This window comes from Sorex fumeus, unplaced genomic scaffold, assembly GCF_029834395.1.
Source record: "Sorex fumeus unplaced genomic scaffold, SorFum_2.1 ptg000034l, whole genome shotgun sequence".
NCBI classification, from domain to species: Eukaryota; Metazoa; Chordata; class Mammalia; order Eulipotyphla; family Soricidae; genus Sorex; species Sorex fumeus.
In genome coordinates, this window is record NW_026606091.1 from 36,754,829 (window position 1) to 36,767,959 (window position 13,131).

General features: G+C 39.6%; 1 protein-coding gene across 1 annotated transcript in view; it reads right to left on the minus strand.

The window, feature by feature from the left end:
* Positions 1-13,131, minus strand: part of GRIN3A (glutamate ionotropic receptor NMDA type subunit 3A) — a 216,105-nt gene that overhangs the window by 53,081 nt on the left and 149,893 nt on the right. The window contains exon 6 of the mRNA XM_056117035.1: positions 11,962-12,113. Within this exon, the coding sequence (XP_055973010.1) occupies positions 11,962-12,113 (152 nt within the window). The remainder of the gene's footprint in view (positions 1-11,961; positions 12,114-13,131) is intronic.

Consider the following 13,131-nt stretch of genomic DNA (forward strand, 5'->3'; position numbering starts at 1 on the left):
TGTACAGGTGAGGGGAGAAAATCTTGGCTTGAAAACAAGGGTAGGTAGGGCTACTGGCTTTGCTGTGGGTTTCTAATTAAATTCTGGATAAGGGACTACCAGCTCTGTAGAAGACTAGAGGACCTGGGCACATTTTAATCAGCAGTCCTATATAACAGATTGGTACTGTTTTTTTGTTTGTTTGGGGGCCACATCCAGTAGTGTTCAGGGGTGACATTCAGGGATTAGTTTTAGTGGGTCTCTGGGGGCCATATGCAATGTTGGGGATTGAATCTGGGTCTGCCATGTGCTAAGCAAAAACCTTTTCACTGCTATCTTTCCAGTCCTTAAACTGGTATTTTTGTGGACATGAGAAAGGCCGCAGTTTCTCTATGCTTAGATATTTACTACCTTCTTAAAAAAAATTTAAGCATGAAAAAGCTTCTTTGCCAGCCAGCTATTTTCTACTCCTTTACTATTGCTATTTCCATTATTTACTGCATGCTATGCCAGGTTTACTGCTTATTATGCCTTTTCCACGAATGGTTCTAGCTCAGAACAAAATTGGGGAGGGAGTTTATCAAACTCACTCAACAAGGAGGGAGCAGATTGTTTTGTTTTGGGTCCACACCTGGTAGTGTTTGGAGCTTATTCATGCCTCTCTGTGCTCAGGGTACCATGTGGGGCCAGAGATCAAATCTGGCTCAGCCACTAAGTAAGAAAAGAACCTTTCTACAATATTATCTCTCTGGTCCACAAAGAGGGAAAAGGTTAAGAGTAGTTAAGTCATTTAGCTTTGAACTGGCAGGACCAGCGTGCAAGTCCAAAAATGTGTGATCTTCAAATTTTTTGCACCCTGTGCTATAAATTTATATATTTGTGATGGTACATGGGTTAGACTCTAAAAGAATCTTTCCCTCTGGAAGTCCATGTGTAAGTAGGTTCTGTATCTGTAGAGCATTACAATCTTAGAGACTTTCCCTGACATGTTAGGTGGTTCCTTCTAATGACACCTGTGCTCCAGAAATGAAATTATGAAGAGGTGTACATGCTATAGGGGAGAGGTGTATATGCTATAGGGGAGGTCAAGTCATTCAGTGTTACTGGTTTGGGGGACATGATTGGGAGTCTCCCTTTGCTTGACTAAATGTCTTGTTGTTAGCTTTTAATCACTTGGCTTGAATCACATTTTTTTTTCCATTTTGGATTGAGTTAATCACAGTCTTAACAACTATGACAAATGTTTATAAAACAAGTCATTGTTTCTCTTCACAATTTAAGCAATTGGCTTGTTTGCCTTTCTGACGGAATTAATTAAGCTGCTTGGTGTAAGTCTCATAAAGTACATATATATTATGTATATATATTTTTATGAAAAGTCATGCAAACCTCTCCAACTAAAGATAAAAATGCCTGCCATATGTTGTTGTAGCAGAACCAGTTAAAGTCTCTAGTAAAACTTCTGTCATATAGAAATAGAACTTGATTGTTCCTGATTTCCTCTTTGCTTAATGATCTTGTCAATGAGGCCTTCTACAATGGTAGATGTCAATGTTCTCTTACTTCTTAACTTGTAGAAATTGTAAACATGATCTAATTTACTTAGGTATATGTCTATTGTATTGTCTCTTTCTGTTACAATGTAAATACATTGAAGAAAGAGATCTCTGTCTTTTTTTTTTGGTAGTTCTGTTACAGATCCAAAAAAATTTGAAAGCGTGTCCGGCATCACAGTAAGTGTTTTATCAATACTGCTAGACAGACAAGTCCCTTCTTCCAGATGGTGTACACTTGTGAAGCAGGGTGGCTGTATCCTTCAGAAGTTGAGGAAATGAATCGCATATTTAGTTCCTTCCAAAAGGCTTTCATTGAATCATTTTTAATACCATTTCCTTAGCTTTCATGATGCATCAACACAGGATTTAGTCAGAGATGAGAAATGTTTTTCATCTCACAAATAATGTCAATTCAGTTATTTAATGTCCTTCAAAAATTATTTAAAGGTTTTGGACTCACAACAAAATTTATTTAATTTTTTCTGATAACAAAACAATAAACTTTCCAGGGCCTAAAAGATAAAAAGGCAAATTTTCTTACCTTCTGATTCTGGTGCCAATTTTATCCTAGCGCTACATAGTCCCTTAAGCATGGCTGGGAATAAGCCTAGAAAACTGCTGGGTGAAGCACCATATTCCTTCATTCCCCCCAACACTAAAAGAAAACCTCGTTTAATTCATGTGACATTCTTTCAGGTAGGGCTATTAGGATACTAGAGGTAAATTTAGTTGCTAAGGGCATTGACTGGCTTGCCTTAGTTTTTTTTTTTAAATTTAACTCTGCTTCAGTCAGTCCCAAATATAACTGACATGGAAATTGATGACCCATTTAATATCTATAAACTGTATGTGGCAGAAACTTTTTTTAATCTAATTTTTTAATTATTAGTGAAACACCATGAGGTACAGTTGTAGATTTACAATTTTTTGTGCTTGGGTTTCAATTATACAATGATCAAATACCCATCCCTCCACCAGTACCCATTTTCCACCACCATGGATAATATCTCTCCCACCCATCCCTCCCATCCCACCCTGCCTCCGTGGCAGGGCGATCCCTTGTGTTCTCTCTCTCCTTTTGGGTGTTGTGGTCTGCAAAAGAGGCTTTGAGTGGCAAACATGTTCAGTCCATAGTCTACTTTCAACATGCATCTCCCCTCCTGGGAGGATCCTCCAAATATCCTTTATTTGGTGCCCCCTTCTCTATCTGAGCTGCCCTTTCCCCTAGAATGCCTGGCTGGCCTCTAAGCTATGGAGTAATCCTCCTGGTGCTGATCTCAGCTATTCTTGGGTATTAATCTCATATTTTGTTACTTTATATCCCCAAGATGAATGCAATCTTTCTATGTCTATCCCTCTCTTTTTGACTCATTTAGCTTAGCATGATACTTTCCATGTTGTACCACTTGTATATAAATTTCATGACTTCATCTTTTCTAACAGCTACATAGTACTCCATTGTGGAGATGTACCAAAGTTTCTTTAACCAGTCATCTGTTCTTGGGCATTCAGGTTTCTTCCAGTTTCTGGCTATTGTAAAGAGTGCTGCAATGAACAAACAAGTGCAGATGTCACTTCGACTATACATTTTTGCCTCTCTGGGATATATTCCCAGGAGTGGTATTGCTGGGTCAAATGGGAGCTCAATTTCTAATTTTTTGAGCATCATCCATACTGTTTTCCAGAAGGGCTGAACCAGTCGACATTCCCACCAGCAGTGAAGGAGAGTCCCTTTCTCGCTACATTCGTGCCAGCACCTGTTGCTTTTGTTCTTTTGGATGTGGGTCAGTCTCTGAGGTGTGAGATGGTATCTCACTGTGGTTTTGATCTGCAGCTCCCTGATGATTAATGATGTAGAGCATTTTCTCATGTGTTTTTTTGCCATTTGGATTTCTTCTTTGAGAAAGTTTTTGTTCATTTCATTGCCCCATTTTTTGATGGGGTTGGATGTTTTCTTCTTGTGGAGTTCAACCAGTATTTTGTATATCCTTGATATCAACCCCTTGTCAGATGTGCATTCGGTGAATATCCTTTCCCATTCTGTAGACTGTCTTTGTGTTTTGGTCACTGTTTCGTTTGAGGTGCAGAAACTTCTTAGTTTAAGATAGTCCTATTTATTTATCTTAACCTATTTATTTAAACTTGCTCGGCCAGTGGCGTGGCATCTTTGAAGATACCATTAGCTTCAATGTCATGGAGGGTTTTGCCAACTTTGTCTTCAATGTATCTTATGGTTTCTGGTCTGATGTTGAGGTCTTTAATCCATTTTGATCTTACTTTTGTACATGGTATTAGGCAGAGTTCTGAGCCCACTTTTTTGCATGTAGCAGTCCAGTTCTGCCAGTAAAGTTTGTGAAAGAGGCTTTCCTTACTCCACTTCACATTACTTGCACCTTTATCAAAGATTAGATGATCATATGATTGAGGGGAGATGTCGGTGTATTCAACCCTATTCCACTGGTCTGCAGTTCTGCCTTTGTTCCAGTACCATGCTGTTTTAATTATTACTGCTTTGTAGTAGAGTTTGAAGTTCGGGAGGTTGATTCCTCTTATTTTCTTTTTCCCAAGAATTGCTTTAGCTATTCGTGGGGGCTTATTGTTCCATATAAATTTCAGGAGTGTTTGCTCCATTTCTTTGAAGAATGTCATGGGTATCCTTATAGGGATTGCATTGAATTTATATAATGCTTTCGGTAGTATTGCCATTTTGACAATGTTAAGTCTCCCGACCCATGAGCAGGGGATATCTTTCCATTTCCTCGTGTCCTCTTTTATTTCCTGAAGTAGCGTTTTGTAGTTTTCTTTGTACAGGTCCTTTACTTCCTTAGTTAAGTTGATTCCTAGGTACTTGATTTTCTGGGGCACAATTGTGAAAGGGATTGGTTTTTTCATGTCGCTTTCTTCTTTCTCACTGTTTGCGTATAGGAAAGCCATGGACTTTTGGGTATTGATTTTATAGCCTGCAACTTTACTATACAAATCTATTGTTTCTAGGAGTTTTTTGGTGGAGGTTATTGGGTTCTCTAAGTATAGTATCATATCATCTGCGAATAGTGAGAGCTTGATTTCTTCCTTTCCTACCTGAATGACCTTAATATCTTTTTCTTGCCTAATCGCTATTGCAAGTACTTCCAGTACTATATTGAACAGCAGTGGAAATAGTGGGCATCCTTGTCTCGTCCCTGATCTTAGAGGAAAGGCTCTCAGTTTTTCCCCATTGAAGATGATGCTTGCTGTAGGCTTGTGGTAGATGGCTTTAATTATGTTGAGGAAAGTCCCCTCTATACCCATTTTGGCTAGGGTTTTCATCATAAAGAGTGCTGGATCTTGTCAAATTCTTTCTCTGCATCTATTAATATAATCATATGCTTTTTATCTTTTCTTTTGTTGATATGATGGATTATGTTGATTGATTTCCGAATGTTAAACCATCCTTGCATCCCTGGGATGAATCCTACTTGGTCATGGTGTATGATCTTTTTGATGAGTAGTTGGATTCTATTTGCCAGTAGTTTGTTGAGGATCTTTGCATCTGTGTTCATCAGGGATATCGGTCTGTAACTCTCTTTCTTTGTGGTATCTCTGTCTGCTTTTGGTATCAGTGTGATATTTGCTTCATAGAAACTGTTCGGAAGTGTTTTTGATATTTCAATTTCGTGGAAAAGCTTAAAGAGGATTGGGAGTAAGTCCTCTTTAAAGATTTGGAAGAATTCACTAGTGAATCCATCCGGGCCAGGACTTTTGTGCTTGGGGAGACTTTTTATTACCATTTCAATTTCCTTGATGGTGATAGGTCTGTTCAGGTATTCCAGGTCTTCTTGGTTCAGCCTTGGGAGTCTGTAGGAGTCTCGGAATTTATCCATTTCCTTGAGGTTTTGATGTTCCGTGGCATAAAGCTTCTCAAAGTACTCCCTGAGGATCCTTTGAATTTCTGTAGTTTCTGTTGTAATGACCCCCTTTTCATTTCTGATTCGGTTTATTGGGGTTTTCTCTCTCCCTTTCTTTGTGAGTTTTGCTAGAGGCTTATCGATCTTGTTAATTTTCTCGAAGAACCAACTCTTTGTTTCATTGATCTTTCGGATTGTTTTTTGAGTTTCCATCTCGTTAATCTCTGCTCTGAGTTTTATTATTTCCTTTCTCCTGTTCGGGTTGTGTTCTTTTTTTAGTCCTTCTCCAAGTTCTTAAGCTGTGAGGTTAGGTTACTTATGTGTGCTCGCTCCTCCTTCCCGAGGAATGCTTGTAGAGCTATAAACTTTTCTCTTAACACAGCTTTTGCTGTGTCCCATAAGTTTTGGTAACTCGTGTTCTCATTTTCATTCATTTCTAGGAATCTTTTGATTTCCTCTTTGATTTCCTGTCTAAACCACTCATTGTTTAATAGCACACTGTTTAATTTCCAGGTGTTTGATTTAGTTTTCTGTTTTTGTGTGTGATTTACTTCTAATTTCAGCACATTATGGTCTGAGAAGATTGTTGATACAATCTCTATCTTCTTAATTTTATGGAGGCATGTTTTGTGGCTCAGCATGTGGTCTATCTTGGAGAATGTTCCATGTACGGATGAGAAGAATGTGTATTCAGCTTTTTGTGGATGAAGTGTTCTGTATATATCTACTAAGTTCCTTTCTTCCATTGTTTCCCTCAGATGAAGTATGTCCTTGCTAAGCTTGAGTCTGGTTGATCTATCAAGAGGTGACAAAGCGGTGTTGAAGTCTCCCACTAGTATTGTGTTGCTATCGATGTCTTTTTCCAAATCTATGAGTAGTTGTTTTAAGTACTTTTCTGGTCTCTCATTAGGTGCATATACATTTATTATTGTAAGTTCTTCCTGTTGTACAGATCCTTTGATCAATAAGAAATGGCCTTCACTGTCTCTTATGACCTTCTTCACTCTGAAATCGATGTGGTATGATATTAGGATGGCTACCCCAGCTTTTTTCTGGGAGCTGTTTGCCTGTAGGATTGTTTTCTAGCCTTTGACTCTGAGTCTGTGTTTGCTTTGACTATTGAGATGTGTTTCTTGCAGGCAGCAGAATGTTGGGTTCAATTTTCTAATCCATCCTGCCACTCTATGTCTTTTAATTGGTGTGTTTAGCCCATTGACATTGAGAAAGATTATTGTTATGGGATTTTGTCCCATTGTTCTCTTGAAACTTGGTGTATTTGAGGGGCCTGTCTTGCCTTAAAGTAGCCCATTTAGTTGTTCTTGTAACCATGGTTTTGAGTCTATGAAGTTCCTGAGCTGTTGTTTGTCTGTGAAACTGTGTGTTGTTCCTTCTATTATGAATGAAAGTCTCGCTGGGTAAAGTATTTTTGTAGAGGCATTTATTTCATTGAGCTTTTTCACTATGTCCCACCACTGTTTTCGGGCCATGAGGGTTTCATCAGAAAAATCAGCTGTGAATTTTAAGGATGCTCCTTTATAAGAGATTTCTTTCTTTGATCTTGCTGCTTTCAGAATTTTGTCTCTGTCTAAGGTTTTGGTCATTTTGATCAGAATGTGTCTTGGGGAATTTTTATTCGGATTTATTCTAGCTGGTAACCTTCGGGCCTCCTGAATGTGGTCACAAGTTTTCTTCAGCTCTGGAAACGTTGTAGCAATGATTTCTTTGACAGTTTCTTCTTCATCAAGGTTTTCTTCCTGTCCCTCTGGGACTCCAATAATTCTTATGTTACCCCTCTTGGATTCATCACGATCTTCTCTTTCCATCTGTTCCCGAATCTTTTCCATTCCAAAGAGTGAGTCTCTTTTTCATTTTCTGCTCTTTCCTGGAGAGTCTCTGCACTTCATCTTCGAGCTCACTGATTCTGTTCTCAGCAGCTCTTACTCTGCTGCTGCTGAGGCCTCCCACTGAGTTTTTCAATTTGCCTACCAGGTTTTTCAGGTTTGACATTTCCGATTGCATTTTCCTCATTTCTACCTTCAAATCCTCCTGTCTTTTATTGGCATTGCTTTCCATTGTTTCTTTTAGTTCCCTAAGCATCCTAAGTAGCTCCTTTCTGAATTCCTTGTCAGGGAGGTTGTCTAACACTACAGTACTCTTGATGTCTTCTGGGCTAACTTCTTCAATAAGAAAGTTTGGTGGGCTTTTGCGTTGCCTTACCATTGTGACACGTGTGGTTTAGTCCTTCACATTCACTGTTACTATTCTGCTTAGTATGCAGTGTGAGTTGAGATAGGCTTATGAGTTATTGGCTACTGAGTTTCTAGTGGCTGAGTTAAAATAGAGAAGATTCCATCTAAGAAGGTAGCTTATGGTTCTTAGGGCATATGTAGTGGGAGAATATTTTGCGGCCGCATTAGTGGCCAGGGCCCCGGAAAGGGTCCCTGTGCTGGTCCCGTGCAGATCAGGGGAAAAAACCGGCTGTTCTATGAGATCGAGCTAGCTGCGCATGCCCAGAGAGAGTCCCAGGCCTTGGGGGTGGGCTGTACCTGAATGGAATGGGGAGAGAGTTCCTGGAAACCTTCAGCTTTGTTGCTGGGAGGTGGGGCTCGGTTCCCGTCCGGTGCAGATCAGGGGGAAAAAACCGGCTCTTGCCTTAGTTTTAAGTTGTGATTATTCACTTTTTTTTTTGGGTAGGTTTTTATTTTTTTCTTTAAATCTCTGCTTTGGGTAAAGAAAACACTTTGAGTCCAGTTCCCGCAGTAGGTTACTGGTGCCGGGCCACCCCAGGTGGGAATAGGTTCTGTGCCTTCGCCTGTTTCCTCTGGTGGCTTGGTGGCCACCTTCCTCCAGAGGCCATTGGCCAGTTGCGTTTGGGCCTGCAGTGACGAGACACGTGGGGCCTCATGGAATAGGGGTGGTACCGGCCCTTTCTTCCCTGTCCCAACGAGACCCCAGGTCGCCTCCCACGAATGGCCTCTCTGGTTCCTGATCGAGCTGCTTAACGGCCATGATTGCAGAGACTCAGGAACAAATGTTGGAACTCAGCAGATTTAGGCAGAAGTCCCTCCAGATTTAATCGTTAAAATTTTGGAATTCCAAAATCACATGGCCCCTGTTTCAGTCGCATGACATCATATTTTATTCATAATCAGCAATAGAAAACAAATTGTCTACAGTTGCCTTTTCGGTAGATCTGAGTGTTGTGGCAAAATCCCAAATAGTAATGGTGGGTCTGGTGTCAAAATACAGAATGTAATCAAAGTAGAGAGAGAGTAATGTGGAAATCATCTGCCCCACAGAAAGGGGGAAGGCGTGAGATGGGGTGTACACTGGGGTTTTTGGTGGTGGAAAATGGGCACTGGTGAAGGGACGGGTGTTTCATCATTGTATGACCAAGACTTAAACCTGAAAGCTTTGTAACTGCTCTCACAGTGATTAAATAAATAAATTTATAAAAAGGAAAAAAAAGTGAGGTGGAGTTCATGCCCAATTCAATCAGTTTAATCAATGACTGAATAAACAGCGATACTCCTACATTAAAATAAAAAAATAATAAAGAAAAGGAAACACTTTGATTTTTTCTTTTTAGTGTTTTTTTTTCTGGAGCGATAGCACAGCGGTAGGGCATTCGCCTTACACGCGGCCAACATGGCCGACCCGAGTTCGATTCCTCCGCCCCTCTCGGAGAGCCCGGCAAGCTACCGAGAGTATTCGATATGCCAGACACAGTAACAACAAAGTCTCCAATGGAGACGTTACTGGGCCCGCTCGAGCAAATCGACGATCAACGGGAGGGCCTTTACCTTTACCTTTACCTTTTTTTTTTGCCACTTCCACTGGAGCTCAGGGATACTTCTGGTCTCCTCCCCTAGCCTCCACACATTGCCTTGTAAGGACACCAACCATTGCATTTAAGATTCCATCTTTACCATTAGCTTCTCTTCTGGACTACCTGTTCAAAGACTCTATTTCCAAATAAGGCCACATTTTGAAATTCTGAGAAGACAGGAACTTTGGGAGTTTCGGTGTTCAACTCAGTATACTCTCAATATGGCTTTTGCTTTATGTTCCTACCTTTTGTTTCCTACTTTCTCAGATACATTGTTCACACTCTGATTCATTTATTTTTTAATGCTTAAAACTGCCTACTATCCAGGTATTGGAGCACCATGGTAAACAAAGACTTTGTGACACCCTCAGAAGTCGATTATATACAGCTTAACACCTAGCTTCTTGTAATGTGGCTCATGACCCAAAATGAGGACTACTAACTAGTAACTAAATGTGGAGGTTTTGAAAAATTATAAATATTAAAAAATAATTTTTTGACGCTATGTCATCAGTAAATGTTTGATTTGGAGGGGATTTGAGTCAGACCCGATGGTGCTCTAGACTTCCTCTTGGTTCTGTACTCTGTGCTCTTCCTGTACTCCTGACTGTACTTGGAGGAATGGTGTGTTGGAAATGGAATCAGGGCCAGTCAAATGCAAGGCAAACAGTGAATCCCTGTGCTAACTCTCTGTCCCAAATCTTTGACTTTTATACCTGTTTTATATACCTATATACCTAGAATAGCATAGGTATTTCTCAAGTATGGGGGTCACAGTAGAAATAGCTTAAAAAACTCTGGTCTGATGAAAGAACAATAACAAATAACAATCTGATGAAACATTTTTGAAAATAGTGAAAATCGATAAATAATGATAAATGCTGTAAAATAATTTGAGATTTAAAATGAGATTAGAAAGAGACAGAGTTCAGATTAGGTCTGGAACTATAACCAAGCTCTGAAGAAGGAAGATTTCAGCAGGGAATTTATCATGAGTAGAAACTAAGTGAATCCATGTCAGGGGCAAGAGGGTAAATGCCAGGGGGAAGGGCATTTGAACAGGAAGAGACAACAGACAAGGAAGCCACTGGTGTGTCAAGCTGACCATTATGCTGGGGTTGTGATGGAGGATTGTGATAGGAGGACATAGGCAGAGGGACACTGAGTCCTCCAGGGCACTATAGATCATAGTTGGTATTTCACCTTGTGCCCTAATACATAGTGGAGCTCATGACGCTCGCAGTACAGTAACTGGCCATGCTGCAACCAAGTGGAGAAAAGGCAGGAATGAAAATAGACCAGACAGGAGAAATTTGCAGTGGTTCAGATGAGGGATGATCACTTGGCCTAGAGTGATGGCAACGGAGAGGGCAATAAATGAGCATATTTCAGACATGTTTTATAGGAGGAAGAGATATGGTTTGTTGATGGATGCAGAAGGTGAGATGTGGGAGGCATGAAGGATCCCTGCCAGGTTGTGCGATTACCAAGATGTGAAGCACAGCAGATTTAGGAGAGAAGATCAAGGATTCAGCTTTCTGTCAAGTTAAATGTGAGATCTGCCTGGAGGGTATTCAAATGGAGATGTCAAATAGGAGGGTAGAAGATGGCTCCAGAGACTCAGAAGTTATCTGTCTAAAAATCTAGAAGTTGGCAAATAGACATAATCTGAAGCCATTGTTGTGGCTGGAGAATTTTTTCTTAAATGTCAGGCTGACCTTACACTGGTTTGTTTGGCTTCTCTTTTAAATAGCCAAGACTGTGACTCTGCTACACCTTTAAATCTTCTATCTTAGTCATCCAATTTCCGGCTCACTCTTTAATTACATTGTAAAACAGAGCATTAAAAAAAAAGTAGAGCCTGCCTATTTGTGTGCCCTGGGCAAATCACTTAGTATCTCCGGGTATTAGTTTTCCATCTATAAAATAAGTGTCTTGGTGAAGGAGAGAGCTCCAAGGGCTAACAGAGTGTTTGTAAACAGAATCTAAGACAAAACTGCAAAAAAGGGGACTTTATTATTTTCAGTTTTAAAGATGCTGTGGTTCTATAATCTATGTATAACTGGTTAAGATATAGCTAAAGTTAAGCTGCATCTATTTTTATAAACCCATAGAAAATTTTCACTGGAAGATGAAAGGTTAATTCTGATTAGATCTAGAAAGGTATTTCACTTCTTCTTGTTTGTTTGTTTGTTTGTTTTTTGGGAGTGCATACCTGGCAGTGATCAGGGCTCACTCATGGCTCTGCGCTTAGTAACAGAGGATGCTAGAATTGAACCTGGGTTGGCCTCATGAAAGGCTAATATGCTACTGCTGTACTATTGCTTTGACTCTTTAAAGTTACTTTTAAGTCTGCATTGTGAACAGCAATTAGATACTGTTAATGTCAATCTCACATACTATTGCCATTATTCAGAACAGCATTTCTTCCGCATTTGTAAATAGAACACTGAAAAGAAAAGTAGAAATCCGTACATTTACTCATCAAAATAACATCACAACTAGGACATATCTCATTACAAATAAATTCCTATGGGAAAGGACTTGTTCAAGTGTAGGTAGGATAATCCAAATATTCAGGATCCAAATAGAAGTTAACTGCCTGGATCGCTGACCAGAATACACAGATAACAGAATTTCCTCACATTCTTCGAGGTAGCAAATTGCAATTCTATATGAAGGGTCACCATTACAGCAATTCTTTTCTTACCTCAGTGACAGCAAAACTTCTCTTGCCACAGGGAACCACCTTGTACCACTTGTCATGCAGAACATCCATAAATCCATGTGACTTGTATTGACTGATTAGCTCAGATATATTGGAGGTCAGTGGAGAGTTGGGTGGGAGACCAATGCCATATCCTAGGAGAAAATGTAATCTTAGAGAAGTTTTTCACTAGGGAAGATCCGAAGAGACAACCACTTAACAGTGTTAATGACCATCATATCTGTAACAAGAGGAACGGTCAACTTCTACCACCTTTTCTTCAAAAGACTTAAAAATACCCAAGGATCATTACCTTGGATTTGCTGCCTTTCTGAGTAGATGAGATGAATTTGGAAAGGAGTAAGCTTAGTTACACTGGGCATAATATATCAGTGGCATTTTATATTTCATGGCCACCTGTCATTCCATTATGACAATTTTTTTTTTAGTTAAACCCAGTAATGCTCTTGACTCTGCTCTCAGGAATTATCTCTGATGGTGCTCAGGGGAAGGGCTTATGGGATGTGGGAATTGAACCTGGCTTGGCTGCTTGTGAGGAAGTGGTATCTGCTGTACTATTGCTCTGGGCCCATTAAGACATTTCTGAGTGTCATCCTTGAGAACTTTACAAAGGCTATGATTCCCTAATCACCTCAACTCAAAACCTTTTATCTTATAAACAAAAGCAAATTAATCATAATAATTTGATTTTTCACATACTCTTATTATTGGTCAGCATAATCTGTTTTACTTTTGTTTTTAAATAATATAATAAAGCCACTTGAATATGCAAAATAGTCACAGAATTAAAGCATAGACAATAACCTGTAATAACTAACTCCATTTGTCAAAAAAAAGGTCTGGTAATACCAAGTATTGGGGATGATGTGGTGTCAATAAAATTACTTACACATTGCTGAGGGCATGCATGTTGATGTAATCACTTTGGAAAAGAATTGCCAATATTTTGTAAAGTTGAATATTTGTACACTCTAAGACCAGAACATCTACTCCTAAGTATAGCTCCAAAACTTCATCAGGAGTTATGAATGAGAGGGTACTTAGAATCACTGTTGACTCTAGCAGAGATTCTTTGACAAGAGAGTAGATAAATTGTGGGATATTTAAACATCTGGAATAGTGTACAATATGAAACATAAACTAGGACTTTAT